Source organism: Laetiporus sulphureus (assembly GCF_001632365.1).
Source record: "Laetiporus sulphureus 93-53 unplaced genomic scaffold LAESUscaffold_3, whole genome shotgun sequence".
NCBI lineage: Eukaryota > Fungi > Basidiomycota > Agaricomycetes > Polyporales > Laetiporaceae > Laetiporus > Laetiporus sulphureus.
The window spans coordinates 38,069-63,003 of record NW_024468512.1 but is presented as its reverse complement, the minus strand read 5'-3'; the positions used below and the strand labels follow the sequence as shown (position 1 = coordinate 63,003).

Here is a 24,935-nt window from a genome sequence, read left to right as displayed (position 1 = left end):
CCATCGATCTTCCCACTTATTGTTCTACTTCCGGACATCCTATTGTTTCATGTATGGCCATTTGCTTATACCCGTAGATAGGTAGCTTAGGTAAGATAGCCTGCTGTACGTGTATATAAGACCAGCCATGTAGGGGACGAAACCTCAGATTGTTTCTCCTCGTCTACTACCTGTAGCACTCACTGAGCTCACCAGCTCCTTCATATATCTTTCACCCCTTCCTGCATCTGCCACATCGACCAGTAAGTCAACAGGCTCTTGCGCCACATAGGGCTCAGGGGGGATACTTTTGGGATCAGGGGGATCAGGGCAGCACGTTCCATGTGACTGTCCCTTTTTGTCTCTTTGATCTCTTGTCCGGTGTTACCGTGACACAGCTTTGCAAGCATTTTGGAGGGATTTATAGGCTTTGTTATGGCATCTTTGTTGTTGCTCTGCATAGCCAGAGACAGAGTGTAACATTATAGAACTTGTAGAATATCAGAGGTGCTCATACAGCATCCAGAAACAGAATTTAAAGTCGGTGGCGTTCAAGCCACAGGCACTGGTGTGAGCAACTACCTAAAAAGCATCTCATCAGACAAGTGGATCTGGCCAAGGCACGACAAGCACGTTGTGACTGTTACAATGGGGCATCTAAAGGGCGCTTAGCAGAAGGGGGGATGTCCCTATCAGAATGCCTCAGACCTCTTTTTCTGCGAAAAAGAGGTTTGAGTACGAGACCAAGTTTGCAGCATGCAGTCACATGCTTGAACATGATGCAACATGTTGAACTCAGAAGAAAATCCCACTGCAACCTCTCTTACCACTTGCTGCATTTAGAGCACTGTCTAACCTTGTCCAACTCTAACATGTTATCAAGCTTTTTTGACATACAAATATTGTGTTTAATGTGGTTCTAAAGACATTCGATGTCCATCGTGGCTATATGCACATTGCAGTTGGGCTGGCCCACTTGCCATCTGTGTCCTCTGCAGCTTTCACGAGAGACATGAGCCCATATTTGACTGTACTAAATGCTTAACAAATTTGGTTAGATTGTCACACTTGGGTCAAAAGATTTGCGATAGTGACAAATTATAAAACAGAGTTGAAAAATGATGTTAATAATGCCGTGGAAACAAATCCCTAACCATATTTTGGTAGTGCAACGAATGGTGATGATAAAATTTTACATAATAAATTTAATGATGTAATGAACAGGGTCATAAAGTTGGAGAATGACATGATGCACGGCAGACATAAAGCAATTTATCAGTGTGAAAAAAGATATGGGAATGTCAGCTGATGTCTTACATTTGTGGCAAAGGTTTGCCAATATAGTATTTAAATGGCAAACAGTGCACATTCGCAGCTGAAGCGAAACATTTTCGATATAAAGTGCTGCAGCTGCAAATATTTGTCGCATGTGTAAGAAATCAGTCGACATTTATACACAATTTTCCATGTTGATAAATCACACCATGTCTGCCGTGATGATTGATCCCCGAATAAATGCTGATTTAACAAATTTCGATTACGCATCTATGAGGGACTGCACTGAACAAAATGATTTAAATTTTGAACTGCCGGAGAAAATTTAGAGTGAGCCAACAAATTTTACAAGTGCACAAAATTTGCCACGTGGTGCCTCAAAATCAACACGTGGGCAAGCCACAGATTTTCCATGTGAATATCCTTGCAGTGAAGGCCTTGTCGCCACCGCTGTCCTCAATCCTCGCCATCGGTGCTGCTACCCTGCTCGCCACCCTCTGCCCTCGCTGCACTCGCTACTGCCGCTGCCACTGATATATCATGTTTATGGTGCTCATGCCACTGAAAATGGTGAGATTTGAGACATACGTCTCACATATCGCAGTGAGATCAGCTGAGAACAGTAGTAGTAGGTGTGTGAGATACCTTGCTGCCACAGCAGGCACTAGGACTGAGAGGACCAATGCATTCTGGCCTGATCTGTCACGATGCTCTAGCCTCAGAACAAAACAAATACAAAAATACTGCCACCACAATGAGACAGGAGTACTCCATGCAGGAATCGAACCTGCGCGATAAAGATGCCTTCCATAAGTTTTCATTTACCGGGGCCGCTACCATCAACCCCCCAAGAGGGCAAAGCAGTGCGCTATCCGCTGTCACGCTTTTTACCTGACAAGTCATTATAGGAACAAATGCCATTAGAAGCATATTATTTTAATCATTTCACGTCGCACAAGAATCACGTGACCTAATGAGAGATAAGATAACAAGGCATCTAGTCATGTGACCTCAGATCTCTCTCGGCATTGTCACATGACATTGAGCCCCTCGGCATGGTGCCATATATCACAATTGCCATGACACCATATTGCATGCTCAAGAGGAGCTCTGTCTCCACGGAATATTATTGGACAGCCAATCAGGATAATTGGAACAAGTCGTACAATTGTAGCATGGTCCAGTAGCACAGCATGTGACTCGCTTATGTAGTACTGTACAGTAGATAGACAATCGTGTATATAAGGACCAGTGAGACAAGGAGGAGACCTCAGTCTTATTCTCCTTCGTCCACCACTACCATCACAGAGGGGTCTTACCAGACACTCTCAGTGTGCTATACATTCACCTTACATCCTCACACTTGTGATAGCACCACTTGCATCGCCAGTAAGTCTCACTTCGTGACTAGCAACTCTGGCCTCATCAGTGGACACGTCGAACTGCCACAGCTCATCGCTGTAGGCTTTTACCAGGAGACCCTCAAGGGGACTCTTTGTTTGGTTGTCTATCTTTGTCATCGGCGTGCCGTGACATTAGAATAAGACTGACCTTTTATGCCTCTATCAAGTGTCTAACACTGGTAGCTGCACATTTTCGCCCAGAGACACTTCTGCCCAGGGCAGGGCTTTTTCCACACCACTTCCTTCATATCACTCTACTTCACCTCTACTGCCTAAGCTGCTTCCTTCCTTCAAAAGGAACAGTGCTGCATCGACCGGTAAAGCACCTCAAGTGCACAACGGTATCGTACCGTCCAACAGACGATATCACCCTTACCATCTCCATCCCAACCGCACTCGTCGTCTGACGGCGAGCAACCTACTCTGGGCCAAACCAAACAAGGCCCATCGCTCAGACCTACAGAAGCTGCACACTGAGGTCAGCTCATGGGTTGAAGCAGTTCCAGCAGACGCATCTGACCCATCCGTTCCCATCTACAAACCTCATTGGTGGTCTAATAATGATGCCACTACCATCCTCACCTTCGCACTCTCCCAGCATTATCACCCTCTCAGGATAAATGAGAACCTCAAAGGCCACGCTTCTGGAGCACATTGCACCAACCATACACGCTACCATTCAGCGGTACAAGGTGACCAAGGTGACTGCTTCCAAGGACCCCAATGCCATGGACACAAGCGCAAGAATTGCACATGAACTTTTCCCTGAACAGGACAGGTGGCTGACAAACAAACTATGTTTGTTTTGCAGAAAGCATGCCTATGAGCGAGGGAAAAGGTGTCCCTCTCCCAAACCTGAGTATAAAGAAAAACGGTTTCAAACACGAATCAACGCCCCTCAAGGTAAAGGAAAGGGAAAAGCGCAGAAGGTCCGACAAGTCGAAGAAGAAGATAGCTCAGAGACATCACCTCAAATTGCAGCATTGGAACAAGCAATTGCTGCATTACATAGAATGAAGACCTCTACCCCCACTTCTTCAACGGGCAAGGGCAAAGGAAAGGTGAAGGGCACAGATGCAGCATCAACGGCATCAGCATCTATGGTCAAGGACACCAATGCGAGAATCATCGAGATAGATGAATTCTCAGAGGATTTTCAGTACGAAGTATAGACGAGTCTGGTGCTATACTTCATAACAATCTAGATTGTATTAGTACCGTGAGAACAAATGCACCTAGCGACCACATATACATTGCATCCACAGGCTTTTCTAAACATTCAATTGAACTGCTGATAAGATTCGCATCACGAGAAATCCAAACAACAGCATTATTGGATTCTGGAGCATTCTCCTGCTATATTGATCAGAGATTCGCTCAAAAGCACGGGTTTAAGATGATACCTCTAAACTGCGAGATAAGAATCCTCAACGCAGATGCCAGCCCCAACAAGAGTGGCACAATTACTCATCGTGTAGTCACAAGTATCTTAATCGGGGGGCACCGATCAATCGAGAGTTTGCTCGTCACAAACCTCGGGTGCATGTTAATGATCCTTGGCATGAAGTTCCTACAAGAACATAACCCCTGAGTTGACTGGGAACATAGAGAGGTCACGTTCTCAAGATGCAGACACATGAAGAAGCAACGAGTCAGAGTAAGCGAAGAACAAGTCAACCTTCTATCACAACCCCAACTTGAAGATGAAGCAATTCTCTTCAACGTACACCAGAATGATGGGTGGGATCAGGAAGACAACTTCATTAACTGGATAGACTTGCAAGACCAGGATCTTCATAACATGGTGCACGACATCCTTGGCATAAGCAAGAAGGTAAAGGAGCAGTTGGTAGAACAACCGGCAGAAGAGACACAGGACAAAGAATATTGGTCCAAATTCGTCCCTCCAGAATTTCATCAATATGAAGACGTATTCTCAAAGAAGAGCTCAGAAAGAATGCCGACGTGTAAGCTCTATGATCACGCAATTGATCTCGTCCCAGACACGGCATTCCTGAGACTGGCAAAAGTATACCCTATGTCTTTATGAGAGAAGAATTTGCTCGATGAATGGATTGATGGTGAACTAGCCAAAGGCTACATTCGACCCTCTAAATCCACTTATGTGACCCCAGTATTTTTCGTAAAAAAGAAAGATGGTTCCCTTAGACTCGTCCAAGACTACAGGGCCTTAAACAGCATTACTAAGAAGAACAAGTTCCCTCTCCCACAAATCAACGATCTTATTGACAGACTCTCACGGGCTAGTCTTTTCACGATGCTAGACCTGAGATGGGGGTACAACAATGTACGCCTTCACAAGGGAGATGAGGAAAAGGCAGCGTTCATCACCCACAGGGGATTGTTTGAACCAACTGTCATGTACTTTTGATTTTGTAATGCTCCTAGCACCTTTCAGGCGATGATGAATGATGTATTAGGTGATCTCATACGCACTGGAAAGGTGGCAGTCTACATCGATGACATCATCATATTCACGGATAATCCAGCAGAACATACATGACTAACCCAGGAAGTCCTTCAACACCTTCAAAATAATGACCTATTCGTGAAACCAGAAAAGTGTCACTTTGCGACAACCTTCGTTAAGTTTCTAGGTCTCATAATCTCGAAAGGGTCGATACAAATGGACTCCGAAAAGGTAGACAGTGTGCTCAAATGGCCAGTGCCCACCAAGGTCAAGCAAATACAGGCATTTCTTGGTCTGGCAAATTTCTATCGATGATTCATCAAGGATTTCAGCTCGATGACCCGACCCTTGACTCTATTAACACGAAAAGACACTCAATGAAAATGGGAAGAGTCTCAACAAAAGTCATTTGAGGCCCTCAAGACTGCCTTCACTTCCGCCCCAATTCTAGTGCTCCCCAACGCAACATGTCCCTTCCGATTAGAAACGGATGCCACGGACTTCGCAACCGGTGCAGTCCTGAAACAGTTGGGAGAAGATAAACTCTGGCACCCTGTCACATATTACTCTAAATCACTCAATGAACATGAGCGAAATTATGAGATCTATGACAAGGAGATGCTTGCTATCATTTAGGCATTGGAAGAATACCGGCAGTACTTCGAAGGACACCCTCACCCAGTTGAGATATGGTCAGATCACCTCAATCTTACCTATTTTCAACAAGCTCAAACATTGACCAGATGACAAGCTCGTTGGTCACTTTACCTCACACAATTTAACTTCATTCTTCATCACCGCCCCAGAAAGATGATGATGCGGGCCGATCCTCTGTCCAGGAGGCCAGATCATGAGAAGGGGGTGAGCAATGACAATTCAGGGCAAACTTTGCTTCGACCTGAATATTTTGCCATCCATGTGATCTCAGCCACTCATTCCTCTGAAGTTGACGATGCAAAACTTCTAGAAAGAGTGAAATCGGCACTACAAGATGACGAAATGACCAAAGGTTACCAGCACCTACTAAAAACTGGCAAGCGAGAGTTCAGAAAAGACCTCCAAGAGTGGAACTTTGAGCATGGATTGCTGCTCAGAAGAGGAAAGGTCTATGTTCCAAAAGACTCTACGCTGCAGAATGAGTTGATCAAGCTACACCACGATATCTCTACAGCTGGACATCCCGGATGATGGAAGACGCAGGAGCTGATCAGCAGGAACTACTGGTGGCCAGGGTTCACCATTGATGTTAAGAAGTACATCCAAGGCTGTGTAACTTGTCAGAGAAACAAGATGAGCAAGCAAAAGCCTTACGGACTGTTACAACCTAACCCAGTACCAGAGGGGCCTTGGGAAATGGTTACATGTAACCTGATTACACAGTTACCACCAAGCCCAGACCATAGGGGAGAAAAGAAGACTGCCATTCTGGTAGTCATCGATAGATTCACCAAACATGCTCATTTCTACCCAGTAGATGACATGATGACAGCATCTCAAGTAGCATCAATCTTCTATAATGAAGTATTCAAACTCCATGGAATTCCACGGCAGATCATCTCTGATCGAGGCACACAGTTCTCAGCCAGACTATTCCAGGAGTTCTGTCAGAAACTTCACATTAAGTCTATGATGTCTACAGCTTATCACCCTGAAATGGATGGACAGACCGAACGAGTCAACCAAATTCTGGAGCAATATTTGCGCATGTACTGCAATTACTGACAAACTGATTGGGCCACACTGTTGCCCACAGCAGAATTTGCATACAACAATCAAGCTTCAGAATCGACAGGTCTGTCCCCATTTTTCATTGAGCATGGTCAACACCCCCGAATGGCACCAGACGTACTGGAAGAAATACAGCATCCATGCCTGGAACACTTATTCCATAACCGCGATCAAGCACAGGAACAAGCCCGTGCCGCTCTGTCATTAGCTGTGGAAAGAATGAAATGGTATTTCGATCTCAAAAAGCAAGATGTCCCTTTCAAAGTAGGAGACGAAATGCTTATTCGAGGAAAAGATCTCCATGTAAAGGTCAAAAGCCAGAAGCTTATGACGCAGAACTATGGACCATTCAAGATCCTTGAAAAAATCAGAACCGTATCGTTCAAGCTGCAATTACCAGCGGACATGAGGCTGCATCTGATGTTTTATGCTTCCAAACTCATAATGCTCCATTAAGACTCTATCCCTGGACACATACCTCCCCCTAATCCTCCAGTCATCATAGATGGAGAAGAGGAATGGGATGTGGAGGACATCCTGGATTCAAGAGTCAGGTACAACAAGACCCAGTATCTCGTCAAGTGGTTAGACTATGACCACAGCGATAATACCTGGGAACCACTGGAAAACCTCACGAATGTCAAAGACAAAGTGGAGGAATTCCATAAGACACACCCAGACACTCCAAGAGCCAAGCCGCGAACACGCAAAGCATACAAAATCACCCTGTCCGATCACCCTGATGAATTCATGGTCTTTTTCCACACTCATCCAAATGCCCGAGCACCCTACAAGGGATCCTCAGAAGCTGTTGGGTAGGATGTCAAATCCATACAAGACATAGACATTCCCCCACAGTCCAGAATGCTCATTGGTACTGGGCTTGCGGTTGACCCTCCAAAGTGAACATACATTCGAGTGGCCCCCCAAAGTGGGCTAGCCCTCAAAGGGATTGATGTCACAGCAGGGGTAATCGACTCAGATTACACAGGGAAAATCAAAGTGCTCCTCGTTAACATGACCAGCAAACCGTTCGAGGTCAGGACAGGCGATCGTGTCGCACAACTCATATGCGAATGCTACGCTCCAGGAATCATTTCTGAGGCAGACAGTTCACTTGCAAAGTGAACCATACGAGGTGCCAAAGGCTTTGGCTCATCGGGACGATGAATCTTGAGAAGGGGATGATGTCACAGTTTTTACCTGACAAGTCATTATAGGAACAAATGCTATTAGAAGCATATTATTTTAATCATTTCACGTCGCACAAGAATCACGTGACCTAATGAGAGATAAGATAACAAGGCATCTAGTCACGTGACCTCAGATCTCTCTCGGCATTGTCACATGACATTGAGCCCCTCGGCATGGTGCCATATATCACAATTGTCATGACACCATATTGCATGCTCAAGAGGAGCTCTGTCTCCACGGAATATTATTGGACAGCCAATCAGGATAATTGGAACAAGTCGTACAATTGTAGCATGGTCCAGTAGCACAGCATGTGACTCGCTTATGTAGTACTGTACAGTAGATAGACAATCGTGTATATAAGGACCAGTGAGACAAGGAGGAGACCTCAGTCTTATTCTCCTTCGTCCACCACTACCATCACAGAGGGGTCTTACCAGACACTCTCAGTGTGCTATACATTCACCTTACATCCTCACACTTGTGATAGCACCACTTGCATCGCCAGTAAGTCTCACTTCGTGACTAGCAACTCCGGCCTCATCAGTGGACACGTCGAACTGCCACAGCTCGTTGCTGTAGGCTTTTACCAGGAGACCCTCAAGGGAACTCTTTGTTTGGTTGTCTATCTTTGTCATCAGCATGCCGTGACATCCACTCAGCCAAAACGTACTCATTGATATGAATGACAGATGATATATTTATCCTTAAAAACCAAATCGAAGCTATTAAGCCTCAGATTAGAAACACGGAACGCGGGTGAGCATCCGGGATGAAGGAGGATGCGGGATGGTGTGGATCTTCCTGATATGGCATTCCTTTATATATACATGTACACATTAGGAAATATTATCTAATCCCTCAGCCACATTGGTCCAGACTCTCATTTGTGAGGGCCTCGGTACCTCGGTCATGAGGTTCGGCTTTCTCAACACTCTCTCGCAAGTCGATGGACATTTCAAGCAAACAAGATAGCTTTTGATGCCGCGATTTGGGGAGTGCTTTCGTAAAAATGTCCGCAATCATATCTTCAGTAGGACAATAAACAATATTAATACATCCCCTTTGTTGCTGTTTGCGCACATAATGATATTTTACATCAAAATGTTTAGAACACGCATGAAACTGAGGATCTTTTGCAATTGCAATTGCAGAATTATTATCCTCATACAACAGGGTAGGTTGGGACTGATTGAAGCCTATTTGTTTAAATAAACTTCACAGCCACATGGCTTCGCGAGCTGCTGTCACAGATGCGATGTATTCTGCCTCAGTTGTTGACAATGCAACTGTGGTTTGCTTCTTGGCACTCTACGTTATCACGCCTGATCCAAGGCGGAACACGAAGCTGAAGATGGATTTTCGATTGCGTACGTCATTTGCATAATCAGCATCAGAGAATCCATGGAAATACACACGATGCTCAGATTGAGCGCGTGTGTCAGCCTGATTTTCAACGCCATAAATTATTTCAGCATTGTGTGTTCCTGCAAGATATTAGAGCACGCATTTAGCAGCTGTCCAATGCGCTAATGCTGGGTTTGCTGTGAACGAGCTGAGGCGTTGCACGGCAAATGCGATATGGGGACGGGTCGCTACAGTGACATACATTAAGGAACTGATTACTGACGCATATGTGTTGCTTCAATCAGGCACGCTATCATCATTATCTTCTTCCTTCTCGAGCATTATGTTCAGATCAAGAGGCATTCCAACAGAATTAGCGTTCGCTAATCCGTTTTTGAATAATAAAACCTGTATGTATTGAGATTGAGAGATTTTAATCGTGCGTTTAGCGCGATCTCTCGTAATTTCAATACCAATGATCTTATGAGGTTCTCCTAAGTCGGTGACTTCAAACGTATTTTGAAGTTCCTTTTTAAGGAGTCCCATAACGCTCAGAGCATTGGTGAATAATAATAGATCGTCTACCCAAACGACGACAATTTCTATCTTATTCCCTCAGATTCGGATGTATGTATGTGCATGGATTTGCGAGTAAACGTTTGAAATCCACATTTAAAAAATGTTGATTAATTCAATATTCCACTCGCGACCTGCTTGTTTGAGTCCATACAAAGTTTTTCTAAGGCGACATACTCGATTTGTTCCATCGCTATATCCTTCGGGTTGACGCATATATATTTCCTCTTTAAGGGATCTATTCAGATACGCTCCTTTGACGTCCATTTGTTGGATTTCCCAATCGAGAACTGCTGCCAAGCTTAGGACTGCACAAATCATTTCGAGATGCACAACCAGTGCAAAGGTCTCTGAGAAATCCATTCCAGGAATCTGAGAGTATCCTTTCACTACCAGATGTGCTTTATATTTAATTATTTCGCCTTCTTTGTTTGTCTTCTTGACAAGGACCCATCTGTTTCCGATAGGTTTGCGATCGGGAGAGAGATCTACCAGATCCCATGTTCCCATGTCATGCAATTGTCTAAGATCAGCTTGGACAGCCTTCTTCCAGCTTAGCCATTCAGAAGATTGCTTTGCATCAGCTAGTGTCTTAGGCTCATTCGCTTCCATGTTTCCGAGAGCGTTCATGGCTATATAGACGAGCTCTGCAAACGATGCTTGATCCGCAATGCATTCATCGTTCATGCTCAGATCAAGATCACCGGCACTTCAAGCTTCTTCCAGTTCCGGTGTGTCGTTATCTTCTGAGGACGGATCATTGGTGCTCGGATCGTTCAGCAATCGATAATCTTGCTGAACGGTTCTTCTGCTCATCCTTCTGGGCTCAACAGGTGTGTCATATTCTCGTTCTTTTCTCTTCCGAGAATTCTGATCACTTCCTCCAGCCGGATCAAGGTCTCAGGACGGATCATCACCTAATGCGAATATCTGCGCATCGCTATTACTCTCGGACTCCTCTGCATGCTGCGTATTTGCAGGTGGATGCGACTCCCCAAATGGGGAATCAGTTAACTTGAGTTCTAGTATAGGTAAGAAATGATAATTACGCGTTATTTTAATTTGACACATTTTAGCATCATAATATCTAATTGCTTGAGGACCGTCCATGTAATCAACAAAGATATGTTTGCTGGCTTGTGGCGCAAGCTTCAATAAGTTGAGTTCTTCATCAAGAACCCATATAACGCAACCGAACTCTCGAAGGTGAGTGATATTCAGTTTTTTATCATTCCATTTACCGTCCGGAGTGGTGCCATTGAGCGCACGTGTAGGTGCACAATTTTTAATATAAACCGCATGGCGCACTGCTTCAGCCCATAGAAAATGAGGTAGAGCATGGGCGAACGACATTGCACGTGCTAAAGAAAGCAACGTGCAGTTGAGACGCTCCACAATGCCGTTCTGGGGAGGAGAATATGGTGCAGTAGCACCAGTCTCAATTTTCTGAGAATGACACCAATCAGTAAGATCTGAATTGAGGTACTCACATCCATTGTCCATTTGGATCATTCTCGACTGATGACCCAATCAGTGATTGAGGTACGTCATATATTCTTTGACCTTCTGAGAGGTCTCGTCCTTTGTTTTCATAAAAAGGATGACACTGCGATGTGTGGCATCATCAGTAAAAGTAATGTAGTATCACCAACCTTGTAGAGCGGTCGTTGGAGCAGGTCCCCACACATCAGTATGTGTCGATTCACTGGGGATCTCACTTCTATGATCAGCGCTCTTCGGGTATGGCTTGCAGGAAAACTTCGCCTGGATGCACACTTCGCACATGAAATTGTCAGAGTTCGGAATGACAGTAAAGCCATCAACGAGTGATTCTCGATGAAGGCGCTTCAGCGCATCTTTTTCGATATGGCCATAAATATGGTGCCACTCCGCCCATGTATGCGGAGCATGTTCCTGCATTGCATAGATGATGCTCGATGATTTAGACAATGGTTGCACATTGTCGGTGAAATATAAATAGCCCTGACGTGTGGCAGTAGCCAACATCTTCCCATTTTTATCAATGAGAATAGCTCTTTTATTTTCTGCAACAATGCGACCGCCTGCAGCATCCAGCCGCCCAAGCGAAATTAAGTTGTGGCATGTCTGCGACGCATATAGCACATTATTGAGTCAGAATTGCACTTTCTGATCTCCAAATGTGCTTTCAAGATCTACAGAGCCACGGTCAACTGCCGCTAAGCTCTCCAGATTTAATCTGGAGATGGTATGATTCTCGAGCACTTGATACAATGTGAAGATCTTGCGTCAGTTTGTGACATGCGAGGTCATTGCTGTATCAGCAATCCATGAATAAAATGAAGAAATATGTTCATCAGAATTACCTAGGGATACAGTGTTCTGATCTTCGTTAGAATCATGCACTACAAATGCGCGTTCTTTGCCCTTCGAGGATCCTTCACCCTTGTTGGTGCGATCCACTCTCTTCTGCCTCTTTTCATCAGCTCTCTTCCACCACTGCGGCCACTGGCCTTCCTTTTCACCTCTCTTAGTCTTCTTTTAGGGGCTCAATGTGCGGGTACGACGATCTCTCTTCCTCTTCAGCCATGTTGCCAAGTAATAATGTCAGAGGAATCAATTGATAAGGTTCGAGGTCAATCTGAAAGCCCAGGACTCATAACCTATTAAGCCTCAGATTAGGAACACGGAACGCGGGTGAGCATCCGGGATGAAGGAGGATGCAGGATGATGCAGATCTTCCTGATATGGCATTTCTTTATATATACATGTACACATTAGAAAATATTATCTAATTCCTCAGCCACATTGATCCAGACTCTCGTTTGTGAGGGCCTCGGTACCTCAGCTTGTCCCTGAGCCTCAGTCGTGAGGTTCGGCTTTCTCAACAGATGCTGAGAGATGTCTCTCTTTCGTGAGAGTTGCACTTCACTTTCTGACATTTGGTTCTACTCAGGAAGTCTAGAGATTGCTTGGGAAGCAATTTCGGTGAATGTTGATAATTTCACGGGAACATAGCCAATTGTACCTAGTTTTGAAATCTGTCCTTTGTACTTGTACTCAGAATCTGTCGAACATCTTACAAATATTATACAATGAATTTAAATTGTGTCCTCAATTTGCAGCTGCCTCGTTTGATCTTACGTATTATGAAGTAGCGATGCAGGACATAGCATTATCGAATATATGCCATCACTTTGAATTTTCTCACTTTCTGTGCAGTTCAAATATAGCTTTGGTAATTTGCGACGATTCCATTTCTGTGCAAAATGTCAAATTCAGAATGTCAATTGCGACCAATACAAATGATTTTAACTAAAGTTAACAATTTAATGGCCTTTACTAAGCATATGAAGTGGTTGAAAATGGCTTCATGTCTCCCATGTCTACTCTGTTCTCCCATCATGTCTATCCCACATATATAGCATGCTTGCCAGATCATAAAGGTGATTATCTCATAAAATGCACATGCAAAGCAATTGACCATCGTGCAGCTGAAGCCCGAGTCAGAGGCCGAGTACAAAGCGCTACATGCTGCCATCTGGCCATAAAGGTTGAACCTGCGTGGTCTGGCAGTATCCGCCGGATTACGCTGAATAGCCGGATAGGGTCGTTGGTCTGAAGCCAGCTGGCAAGCGCGTCGGGTACACATTCCCTCTTTGTTCGCACTGCATTGCATTCACTCTGATGTGTTGTCCTGGCTGGCTGGATGGTATACCAGTCACCAGCTGTGATCTGCATGCTGCAGTGGTAATCAGTGCCTGAAGGCAGTCGTCTGAAGGTGGTGCATTGGAAGGCAACAATCTGATAACGACACTCTGAAGCGATGGCTTGGCCATCCTTCAGACCACCCTCTGATGACAATGACCTGAAGACTCCACCTTAAAGACAACTCACCAGCACACATAGACAATAAGATTGTATGCTGAAGTCACTGGTGCATTGAAGCATATGATCCTACAACACTCTAAAGGCACCAGACTGAAGGCCACAGTCTGAAGACACTACTAGACTGAAAGCTTCACTAGTATGATACAGCTATAGTACTAATCTGTAGTAGCACATAATCTCCATGATTTACTATTTTTTCACGTTATATCATATTCCTGTTAGTGGTGCCCTCAAGTCGTATAGCCTGTGCATTCAGCTAAGTTGTTGGCACCCCCTACTGATGCAGATAAAGTAGCCAAGTGTGGCACTTTCACGTTTCTTGTGTCTGAGCAGCCTTTCTGCACGACTACTGAACTAAGCACCCATCAAGGCGATAGGCGCACGCGGACAAGTGGAGATCTGGAGAGATAATGAGCAATTAAAATGACTTTAACAATAGAACCAGCTTCCCGTAAACGGCTGAAGCAGTCAAGATATGACAGGTTTCCTCGTGAAAATGGAGCCTTAAGTCAGAACCATGAATGTTAGGACACATACGGGAGGATAGATGGCTTCAAGCTTCAGACCTTCAGACCTTCATGACATGGGGTTCACGTGCATCACTGAACATGTCCGTGCGAAGCCAGATCACGATGCATCTGAAGAGGCGGATAGCTTCATATGATGCGCAGGTTACAATACATGCGGCAAGACAAATGACTTCGGGCTTTGCGCGATCACTGAACATGTCCGTGTGAAGGAAAACCACTTCACGCACAACATTGAAGAATGCTCCCGGGCACTGGGCTGAGTTCATGCAGCATGTCTTAAAATTTATAACATCAGCAACTATCGATTCTCACCGCTCGTCTTACGATTCCACTCTTCAGCCTTGCAATGGCTTACAGCGGTGGTCTTCAGTGATCTCCTCGCATCCGGCGAAATCCGCCGGACCACACAGATCCTTCGTTCTCGCCTGGCCAGGTGTGCTCGCCACGCTTGCTCGGCACCACATTGCCGACTACTCTACTACTACCCACCTCTGCACCTGCTCATTGCCAACTTCAAGTATACTGATAGCGATTATGAGGTGGACATGAGGATGCTGGCAGAGGACGATGAGACCCGCAGGTGGTGGGCGGTGACAGACCGGCTGCAGGAAAGCTTTGTGGAGGGTGCAGAGGGGAGTGCAGGGGAGAAGCCGTGGTGGTTGGTGAGAACAATGTTAATTATGAAAGATTTGAGCTCAGGTTGTGTAGGACCTTGAGGAGGTGTTCAGGTTTGAAGGAGATGCCGGAGAAATTTCCAGTTCGAAGTTGGTGCTGTAGGAGGGGGTTCGAATTTGATTCCTGGGTCATGTAAGGTACCGTTAATGCTGAACTTCGCAATTCGGCGTGTCATTGTTTCTGACAGCGAAGTCTGCAGTGCTGATGTGACGCGAAGCACGTACAGTACACCTGCTCATAATGCATAATGTCGGTGCCCAGGTTTGGCTATGCATTATGAGGTAGTATGCATTACCGGGCTGTCACATAGTGTGACATTGTGTGACTATGCGTGACTTCCCAAGGTAGGGCTATCACGCACACAAAATAAGTCTCACATTTCACCAAATTGTTACTACTTTTTTGCGACAAACCTGGTTTTGTACCCCCAAATCTGGACATAAACATAATTTATGAACATAATTACTGGACAAAAATGGTGTTATGCATCCTGTATAACCTTCAATGCACATGAAATTTCCTAGTTAGGCATTATTCTCACGATATCATAACGCATAATGCCGTGTTTTGGGTATGCATTATGCGGTATGAGATCTCATGCATAATTTGGCGGGCACCAACTCCGTGCCTACATGGAGCTATGTATTATGAGGTGTTATGCACTATGAGGGAATGCATTATGAGCAGGTGTACTGTAATGATGGCGTAGGCGGCGCGATCCGGCTGGCACGCAGGCTTCTGCACTTGGCTTTCGGCTTCACCACGTCTCTTTCATCCGACACCGAGCATTTTGCCTTCAGGATACTGCTGCCTCTTGTCGGCAATGCCTAGGTTGCCAATCGCTGGATCGTCGATTTTCACCCTACTCGAACCTCCCAACGTGACCCTCTGACGCCAGTCGCCAACTCATCCGGGCCTTTGCTCTGCAATGCGTCACCATCGACTCATTCGATGCATACTTCTTACCATTTTCGACAGCGCCTCCCCCCGGACGCTCAGTCTATCGATGCCCCGCCTTAACGATATACAGGGCCGGGTCGACCCAGATCAGCTCGCCCGGTTTCGCACTTTGTCGCGCCTGGGAGTGTCTCCGCATACCTCGAGCACAATGTCCAGCTCGCAGAACACGTCGCGTCGCGTGCGTATCTTTCTATCTTGACAGTCACCCTCGATGGTTCGAACCGCGCGGATACTATCGAGACATTGACCAAATCCTCGGGCAGCACGCCTACTTCGTCTGGGACACCACCCAGGGCGCATATACCCATCCTCCTCAACTGCCCAATGCCCCACCCGGCCAAGCATCCAGTAAGGTCGACTTCCGTGGCCGGTTTGTCGTGATGGATGAGTCCAAAGGCGAGCTCGTCGGCGAGGTCCCACAGCATTACGGAAGACCCGGCGCTTGCAAGTGACGAGAATGACATTGGCCTGGTGGTGTTCGGAGCTTCCGTCGGACATGTACGACGCACATACCGGTGAGCAGCGTGCGTGCGTGCGATTACGCCAGAGAAGCAGGAGTGGGTGACGAGCACGGCGTCGCTCGTGAGTTGCGTGTGTCTGACTACGTGCACGCGTTGCGAGTCTGATACGACTACGCGCATTTAGTCACGCCGTTGACTCTTCCATTTTCCTTCTCGTAAGAGGCATCGCCGCCGCATCGCGATACTACACCGCCTACACCGCACCCGCCTCCCCACACCGCTCCGCATCCTCCTCGCACGAGCCTCTAAGCCCCGCCTCCGTCTTTATCTCCCCCGCACGGCACACGTACGTCGTGAACGAGCACGATGTTTGTGCCAGGGCAGCAGTGGTCGATCTCGCGGGCGATCTATCCACAGCGCAGCCGACGCGCGCGACGGCAGTTCCTCCACTGTGCAACCACTCCCGTCTCCTCTGGGAGCCTCGTCTCAGCTTCAGTCCGATGAAGCAGGATCTAGCGTGATCAGCCAGCAGCCAAGCCCGAACTGCGATATCTTTTCGCCTCCATACCATGGTTCTGGGGAGAAGCCTCTCCTCGCTTCGCGCTCATCGTCATCGCCGGCTGCGTGTCGTTCTTCCTCTCGCTGATCAGCGCCCGCATGTCCGCCTCGCAAGGACGAGAAGACGCCACAAGAAAGAGCCGCGAACAACGAAAATGGAGGCGGACAGCTGCGCACGCGTGACCGCCTGCTACTCTCGGCAAACCTTGTGCTCGCGATGATAGACGACTCGGCGTGGCGCATGTCAGAGACGGAAAGCGAGTAGCTGAGCGCCGTCGTCAGGCGTCAGTGCGTCCCGTCGTGTCCTCTGCTCTGCATAGCATGGCAGGTTGACCGATAACAGGTGCACGTACGGTCGACGAACATGGCAACGAGCACAGCAAGAAATGTGAATCTGCGTGGGTTCGCGAGGAAGGCGCTGATCAAGCCAATGGGGAAGGAGTGGGTGAAGGGGCAGATGACGGGCAGCAGAGGCAGTGCGCAGATGCAGCAATGCCTCTGGGCGTTCAACATCGCTGCGCAGCTTGAAGCATCTTGATACGCTCTATACTCTCTCTCGAGCCCTCTTACGCACCGAATCACGCCAAATGCTCGCAGTGCACAATATCACATTTGCATTGCAAGCAAGACGGCTACACATACAGCTCCGGAGCGATACTGCAGGCTGACGCGGAGGATTCCAACAAGAACTGGCGCTATCCCTCGCCACGCCACCGCAGCCTGATCCAAGCGAGGTCCGAGAAGAAATGGTACGAAGAGGAGCTTCGAGAATGGGATGTGGGGGTATCCTGCGTGGACAGTCAGTTGCCTGGTGGACGGGCGCGCGGGGATGGCTGTGCGTACCGAGCATATGGACAGATACACGCGTGTGGTGGTGGATGTGGATGTTTACCAGCTGCCGGGGCCCGAGCCGTCGCCCTGGCGCTGTGCGGAGACCACAGATAAGCACGACTTCCGCGGGGAGGAGGTTTGCTTGGATGTGCACATACCTTTTCAAGGCGCTTCTCAGCAGGAGCAGGAGCCTAGGGAAGGGCGGCAGGTCAGTCGATGCAGGAAACTGGGCGGGAGCAGGTACTGACCGGGCTCGCAGACACGAGGCCGACGAGGATGGAGAGGAAAAGTACGGAAAGGTACTTGGTGTTCATGGCGGGCGGATGTGCAGGCTATATATTCGGTAGACCAGACAATAGGTGGGGTAGACAATAGGCAAAGAAGTGGACGAATGGTGGCGATGGAGGTCCTGGAGCGCTTTTATGTGCGGGCTGAAGATAAGCCTCCACGAGACAGCTGTTTGCATGTGGCGGCTGCGATGGGGACAGCTGCCGTTACATTCCCGTCACCTAACCCTGGGCTCCAATCACCCAATACAATCTCGTGAGTACCGTGCCTCGGTCTTCACACCGAACTTTGCTTCCGTTTTTTGTTCCGTCGCTTGCTCTCCGCCTGCACGAGTCTTTTGACCATAAAGTTGGTTGTTACAAATGATGAACGAAGAGCCAGGCTCAGGGGCCCAATTGTAGGACGTCATGTATCATGGTGCGATGCTCTTCCATTTCGGACCAAAGCAAAGTTCGTTCCAAATAGCCGCCATTCAATACCGCCACATCAGACCGACCTGGTGGCGCGTATTGATCGAACTGCGGCGGCCAACGCGCACATCTGAAACAGTTCCGACAGTCGGCGGCACCAATGTGTCCTATTGTGAGTACGGGGAGAGATTAGCGGGCTACGGGGTCCCGCCTCGTTGAGCAATGGTGAGGTCATGACTAATGGAAGAACACGAGATAGCAGTCATCTGTGAGACTGAATGCTCAGCCGTAGTGAAGACTCCGTTTCATATCGCGCATGCCGCGAACGTTTGTGAGAGATGGCAACAATATCAAATAGCGTTGCACGAAATTTCTAACAATTGGGTGAGAGTTCCTGAGACCGCGCATGATTACATGGAAGCAGACGCATGGCAAGAAGCTCGCCAGGGATGGAGGACATGGGTGGAGTGCTGGCTTATGTGGGTCCAAGTGTGCATGCACATTGGAACAGTATCGCATGCATTGAAGTGCCGATGACGATGATGGGAGGGAAGTTTTCTGAATATAGCGACTTCCACGATCTTAGGCTGTAGCACGATGCCTGACAGAGTGGTGAGACGGACTTGATGCTGAATATAGCCTTGACGTGATACTTAGAAGCAGGAACTGTGACAATTAGCTACTACAAAACAATGGAACAATACCAGCACCAGGACGAGTCCTTTCCACAAAAAACTAACTCTAGAACCGAGATACGGCCTCAGCAGGATCGATCATATCAAAGCAATATCCGGGGGCTATGAGTTTCAACGGATCAGTCATAGGTCAAAGTGCTGCATATGGCAGATCCACGCACCTGTCCTCTCGTCTCGAATGCGAGCCAGTCTCCGGTTCCGGTCGGAAGCAAGCCCATCGAGCGGCACTTCCACAGTCCGAGCGCGAGAGTGAGGAGGTTGCAAAGCAGGTATGCAAGCTTCTGCAGCACGAGTGTCGAGAAGGATTTTGGGTCCGAAGAGCTCGGTGCAAAGGGCGCGAATGCTGTGATATTTCATCGATGCATGATGCATGAGCCACGCAGAACTCCCACGAACATGTATGCGCACCCATGTTAATCCCAGCGAGGTTCTTGAACGGACTGCTCAGCAACATGAACACGATGCCCATGCTGAATATCTGCACGCCGCCGCCCGACATGTACAGCATGAACGCCTGCATCGGGAGCGACTTTGCGGGCGCGATCGCGAGGTCCCATGCTCGTTTGGTCTTCAGCGTCTCATAAGACGACTTTGCCGCTACTGTAGAGGACTTGCTCGGAGCTTTCGACTGCAGCGGTCATGAGTCTTTACGGGTAAATCGTGTCATTCTTGGAAGATGGATGTGGACATACTGAAGAGCTCGTAGCGCTGAATCCTGGTGGCGGAGGGAGGTGTTTCCATCTGATTAAGATAATCCCGTTAGGCTAGCGGGAGTAAATACAAAATTCTGCTCACTTTGATGACTCTACGGATGTGGACATGGTCGAGTACTGTGGCAGACAGCGACGCGTCGGGAGACCGCGGTCGCGCTAACGTACGGGCGCCAACGGTTGTGGCGTGAACGCGTCAATTATCCCAGTGCATTTCGAGATGGATCCCGAATAAATATCCCAGTCAGCGGTGCGGCCACACAAAGCCCCGGGTTTGCGTGCATGATCGTCGGCGACTGCAGTACTTGGCTAGAGCGAGAAATCGTTCCTCTTTGACGAATAGAAGGAATTTATGTCATTTGTTATGTAAGTCCGGATAAGGCATGTGGCGGCCTCTGTTCAGGGCAGGCGTTCCAGAAAGGGCGGTGACACGGTCAACAGTTGTCAGGACTCCTCAAGGCAGCCTGGCAATCGCTAACTCGCCCATCCTGCTCGTCGTGGCTGCCGTCGACAACATCGCCGTCGCACCGCCGCCCGCTCTCGCGTTACCACAGGTTCGTCACCCCGCCAGCCGTCCCTGCGACCTGCACAATAATCGCACACACGCGCGCAGGTTGGTCTGAGACCGCGCTCTGGTTCATTCCGCAGATAGAATCTCTCCGGGGGTATTCTTCTTGATTTTCTACGGCTGTTCGTACTTCTTTCCGACCCGTGCATCCAGAAAGGTGAGGTGCTGCTCGCTCTGTCTTGTGCCACGCGACGGCGCGCACAATCTATGCCTCAGATTACACGTCGGCTTCTGACGCAAGAGCTTGCATGCGCCCCAAGACGGATTGCGATCGCACTGCAGTGGACCTGTGTGCTAATGTCGGTTTGCGTTCTCCAGCACGACTCGCTCGCAGCGATAGACCTTTGGGAGGATCATGCAGACAATCAAGTGCGTGGTGGTGGGAGATGGTGCGGTCGGCAAGGTGCGTCTGGCGTTCTTTCCTGCACGGGAGGTGACAGCGAGCCCGCTGACCATGCACCGCAGACCTGTTTGTTGATCTCATACACCACGAATAAGTTCCCAAGTGAATATGTGCCAACCGTGCGTACTGTCTTGCGAGCTGCTGTGGGAGGCGCCCGTTGAAGCTGTTCTTCCGGAAGGTTTTCGACAACTATGCGGTGACAGTTATGATCGGAGATGACCCCTACACGCTGGGATTGTTCGATACGGCTGGTACGCCCGACTTTTCTCGTGATGTAACCGCTAATTGAACTTGGCTGCGCCCGCCCATCCGCACTGCGTCGCTCCCCGCAGGTCAGGAGGATTACGACCGCCTGCGACCACTATCATACCCACAGACGGACGTGTTCCTCGTCTGCTTCAGTGTCACATCGCCAGCGTCGTTCGAGAACGTGAAGGAGAAGTGGTTCCCTGAAGTCCACCACCACTGTCCGGGCGTGCCGTGCCTTATCGTTGGCACGCAGATCGATCTGCGGGATGACCCTCAGGTCCTCGAGAAGCTTGCCAGGCAGAAGCAGAGACCGATCACAGCTGAGCAGGGTGAGCGACTTGCCCGGGAACTTGGTGCGGTTAAGTATGTGGAGTGCTCGGCTCTCACGCAGAAGGGTTTGAAGAACGTCTTCGATGAGGTGAGCTGGCTGTCCCCCGTGTACTTTTCGTGTCCCTTGCTGAATCGCTCTCAGGCGATTGTCGCTGCGCTTGAGCCACCTGTCGTCAAGAAGAGGCATAAATGTGTCATCGTCTAAGACGACCAACCCGGCCGACTACGTCGGATCCTCATCTTTTACGATCCTTCGCCTCTCGCGCGTTACGATCTGATATACTTCTCCTATTCGCTCCTTCATTGCTGCTCAACTCAAATACGCACATCCTGCCCCCTGCCTGTTCCTTGATCCTTCGCCTTTGACTTCACCTCGTTAGGATTTGTTGAGCGGCGATAGCGCTACTCCGAAGTCCGGTTTCCTGTTGATTTTATACTTGTGTACTACATATAGTTCTCAATTGGGTTCAGGGGGTATCTAATACCCGTGAGTTGGAAATGAGTCGCGCGGTGCCTCCTCAACTTCATGTTTGTCATCGGATATCATATACGTAGAGCATTCAATTCGTCAACAAGAACAGGGTGAGAGAGACATAAGGCGGTGACTGATCCGCCAAGGGCTCGTAGATCGTGACGTACTACTGATAGCGAACTGTCTATGGATCAGAATACAGAATGGCTCTAAAGGTAATGGTCCGAACGAATGTAAAGCAAGCATACAGGTAGCTGAGCAAGGCTATACTAGAACGTCAGTCATCGACCACCGAAGACGCCGAGGAGACGTACTAGCAGCTTAGACGTAGATGTGAAACTAATCGGAAGGAACACCGGTAGCCACAGGAGCGAACCACTTCCTGGAGAGAGGGTCTCAGTAAATGCACGGTGTAGTGAAACAGAGACTCTCACTTTGATGGCTTTCCATCCTGACGTTTCACAGGGAGAGAGCCATCCCTACGCTTCATTTGATACTGCTTGAGAGTCTTCTTCACCAACGTGCCCTCATCCGGGATGGGACTGGCTGCCGCGATAAAGGCGAGCGCGAGGACGAGGAGCACAAGAAGAATGCGGCTCTGCATGGCGCAATGATGAGCGGACAGGGGTGCTACTCTGACCGTGCGTTCTGCACGGCTGGCGTGCCTTTATACCGCATCTTTTGAACTTTACTACGTCCCTCGAGGCAACGTTGAACGGCCGGGCGGAAGCGAGAAGAAGCGGAAAAAAGCGCGCTGTACTAGCGCCATGACGTCGAACTTGGCCAATGTGCGTGTTTCGAACGGGTTGCTACTGAAGTAAAATGCGCGGGTCCCAGCAGGATTAAGCGGGTTTGGAAGGCGTAAGCACCGCAGCACGGCAGAAGTGCCGGTGAAATGGGGGGTACAGTGCGCTCGATGGCGCTGGACTTGCGGAAGATCATAAACATCGAGCGTGCTGGGCCATTCCTGTTAAGGGGATCTCTTCTCTTCAGGATGGATACCACACGCTGTCCGGTTCTTCTCTCCGTTATCGCAGCGCTCTTGAGTCTTGATATAATTCAGTTTTGGGCTGGCAGTTTCCCGTCTAATGGCCATGGCTGTCAGAAATCAGGGGACACACCGCCGTGCGTCTTCTATCAGTTTTCTAGCTCGGGTAGGGCGGGTATGGTGACCACCATATGTGTGCACGATGGCCGTCGTTCAACGTCCACGGGGCATCAAGAAGCACTCAGAAAAAACTGCGGTTCTGATATGGCGGCTGTGGCATCCACTATGGAGCTTTCCATGAATTCATGGAAGAGGAAAAAAAGTGGGGACTCTTCGTTAGAACACAAAATGCCGCCTGGCTGCGGATTGCAGTGGAGAAGGACTCGAGCTAAAGACGGCCCGAGGCCACAACCCGGATTTGGCAATCGCCACATGACAAAGTTGCGTAAACAAATCGACAAGGATTACGCTTGAACTTGAACTGCTACTACCATGTCTCGACCACAAGATGACAGAAACCAAGAGGCCACTGTCTACCTCGTGAGTATATGCGCCCGTTTTCGTGTGTCTTGCTGTTACTGAAGAGTTCGCAGGGAAATCTGGATGAGCGGTGCTCGGACGCGCTCATTTGGGAGTTGATGTTGCAAGCAGGGCCAGTTGGTGAGCACTCATTGTGCTGTCAGTCAGCTCGATATTAACTATGGTATTCCTTTCAGTTAATGTCCATCTCCCAAAAGACCGCATTTCCATGGCACACCAAGGCTACGGTTTCTGTGAGTTTTTGACAGAGGAGGATGCGGAATACGCTTGTAAAATTATGAACCAAATCAAGCTATGGGGAAAGCCCATTAGGGTCAATAAGGTTCGTGGACCACCTGTTGTCCACCTGTCTAGTATTTCAAACCCACTCTACTTTTCAGGCTTCCTCGGACAAGAAGCAATTGGACGTGGGCGCAAACCTCTTCATCGGGAACTTGGACGAGAACGTCGACGAGCGGCTTTTATACGACACATTCAGCGCATTTGGTGTGATGGCGACGACCGCGAAGGCACGTTCTATGTCCGTTTCCCTGGCTTGGCTCATACTGATCATAAGGCACTAGATCGCTCGCGATCCCAGCACCGGCAAGTCCAAGGGCTATGGCTTCGTGTCCTATACAGACTTCGAATCGTCTGACGCCGCTGTCGAGGCTATGAATGGCCAGTTCTTGATGAATAAGGCTATCGCCGTCCAATATGCCTTCAAGAAGGAGGGCAAGGGCGAAAGGCACGGCACGCCCGCCGAGCGCCTCCTCGCCGCACAGGCCCGGAAAAATAATGCCCTTCCTGTCGCCGCACGGCCGCCTCCCGCTCCAATGGCCTTCGGCGCTCGCCCACCTATGCCCGGCTTCCAGGGCCCGTATCAAGGCCAGTTCGCAGGTGCTCTCGCAGCGCAGCCTCCACCACCTCCAGGATTCACGCCTCAGCAGACGGTCATTCCGTCAGGGATGCCGATGCAGATGCCCCCGCCGGTCATGCCTATGGGCATGCCTCCACCACCGCAGAACATGCCCATGTACACTCCTGGCTATATACCCCCTCCGCCTGCAGGATTCATCCCACAGGGCATGCCTCCGATGCCGCAGGGTATGCCGCAGGGTATGCCGCAAGGCATGCCAGGGATGGTCCCGTCGATGATGCCGCCTCCGCCTCCTGGGGTACCACAGCAGCAGTACATGGGTTGAGGTGTTGGGTGCGTCTTCGCCATATTGTGCACTGTTTGATCATGTCGTAGTCATAGTTTGAATCTTATCCACGGTTGGACTCTGTGCTTTTGAAGTACGGTGAGCTGTGCAAGAATACTTTGTTAGTCATCAGTGATGGTGATGCTCGGTACAGGAGGCCGTGAGAGGCTTGCTTTCGTGCTTAGACACCCTGCCGACATTGAGAAGGGGAACAGGCTCTGCCCCGCGCCGATGTCTTTATCCCCACTCAACGTCCATGGAAAGGAACGTGCGTTCGAGA

At 48.8% G+C, this 24,935-nt stretch overlaps 5 protein-coding genes across 5 annotated transcripts; 2 read left to right on the top strand and 3 right to left on the bottom strand.

The window, feature by feature from the left end:
• Positions 1 to 15,779: 15,779 nt before the first annotated feature.
• Positions 15,780 to 18,132, bottom strand: LAESUDRAFT_710723 (uncharacterized protein; the record flags this gene model as incomplete). Its single annotated transcript, XM_040906791.1, has 11 exons — positions 15,780 to 15,896; positions 15,975 to 16,008; positions 16,107 to 16,436; positions 16,482 to 16,569; positions 16,694 to 16,899; positions 16,998 to 17,252; positions 17,562 to 17,577; positions 17,630 to 17,820; positions 17,880 to 17,911; positions 17,977 to 18,009; positions 18,067 to 18,132. The coding sequence occupies 11 exons, from the start codon at positions 18,130 to 18,132 to the stop codon at positions 15,780 to 15,782; spliced, it is 1,368 nt and encodes a 455-aa protein (XP_040768855.1).
• Positions 18,133 to 18,912: 780 nt separating this feature from the next.
• On the bottom strand, positions 18,913 to 20,079 carry LAESUDRAFT_670767 (DUF1077-domain-containing protein). The gene is made up of 5 exons (XM_040905443.1): positions 20,007 to 20,079; positions 19,904 to 19,952; positions 19,620 to 19,839; positions 19,373 to 19,554; positions 18,913 to 19,313 (listed from the first exon to the last, which is right to left on the bottom strand). Exons 1-5 carry the CDS (start codon positions 20,030 to 20,032, stop codon positions 19,290 to 19,292), a joined length of 501 nt encoding a protein of 166 aa, XP_040768854.1. The 5' UTR covers positions 20,033 to 20,079; the 3' UTR covers positions 18,913 to 19,289.
• Positions 20,080 to 20,357: 278 nt separating this feature from the next.
• Positions 20,358 to 21,989, top strand: LAESUDRAFT_720294 (cell division control protein 42). Its single transcript, XM_040907790.1, has 7 exons — positions 20,358 to 20,475; positions 20,535 to 20,646; positions 20,808 to 20,892; positions 20,955 to 21,011; positions 21,071 to 21,143; positions 21,225 to 21,559; positions 21,614 to 21,989. Exons 3-7 carry the CDS (start codon positions 20,845 to 20,847, stop codon positions 21,674 to 21,676), a joined length of 576 nt encoding a protein of 191 aa, XP_040768853.1. The 5' UTR covers positions 20,358 to 20,475; positions 20,535 to 20,646; positions 20,808 to 20,844; the 3' UTR covers positions 21,677 to 21,989.
• LAESUDRAFT_720293 (uncharacterized protein) lies at positions 21,800 to 22,633 on the bottom strand. Its single transcript, XM_040907789.1, has 3 exons — positions 22,378 to 22,633; positions 22,258 to 22,325; positions 21,800 to 22,207 (listed from the first exon to the last, which is right to left on the bottom strand). The coding sequence occupies exons 1-2, from the start codon at positions 22,545 to 22,547 to the stop codon at positions 22,283 to 22,285; spliced, it is 213 nt and encodes a 70-aa protein (XP_040768852.1). The 5' UTR covers positions 22,548 to 22,633; the 3' UTR covers positions 21,800 to 22,207; positions 22,258 to 22,282.
• A 790-nt stretch (positions 22,634 to 23,423) lies between these two features.
• Positions 23,424 to 24,655, top strand: LAESUDRAFT_734077 (uncharacterized protein; the record flags this gene model as incomplete). The annotated part of the gene is made up of 5 exons (XM_040910478.1): positions 23,424 to 23,471; positions 23,525 to 23,591; positions 23,648 to 23,793; positions 23,852 to 23,980; positions 24,035 to 24,655. 5 exons carry the CDS (start codon positions 23,424 to 23,426, stop codon positions 24,653 to 24,655), a joined length of 1,011 nt encoding a protein of 336 aa, XP_040768851.1.
• Between the last annotated feature and the right edge of the window lie 280 nt (positions 24,656 to 24,935).

Coding starts and splice junctions, on each gene's coding strand:
- LAESUDRAFT_720293 (XM_040907789.1), bottom strand. CDS start 22,547: ATGCAGAGCCGCATTCTTCTTGTGCTCCTCGTCCTCGCGCTCGCCTTT. Junction 22,326..22,377: donor CAGGATGGAAAGCCATCAAA/GTGAGAGTCTCT, acceptor CCCTCTCTCCAG/GAAGTGGTTCGCTCCTGTGG.
- LAESUDRAFT_670767 (XM_040905443.1), bottom strand. CDS start 20,032: ATGTCCACATCCGTAGAGTCATCAAA. Junction 19,555..19,619: donor CCTCGCTGGGATTAACATGG/GTGCGCATACAT, acceptor GAAATATCACAG/CATTCGCGCCCTTTGCACCG. Junction 19,314..19,372: donor CATTCGAGACGAGAGGACAG/GTGCGTGGATCT, acceptor TGAAACTCATAG/CCCCCGGATATTGCTTTGAT.
- LAESUDRAFT_720294 (XM_040907790.1), top strand. CDS start 20,845: ATGCAGACAATCAAGTGCGTGGTGGTGGGAGATGGTGCGGTCGGCAAG. Junction 20,893..20,954: donor GAGATGGTGCGGTCGGCAAG/GTGCGTCTGGCG, acceptor CATGCACCGCAG/ACCTGTTTGTTGATCTCATA. Junction 21,144..21,224: donor GGGATTGTTCGATACGGCTG/GTACGCCCGACT, acceptor CGCTCCCCGCAG/GTCAGGAGGATTACGACCGC.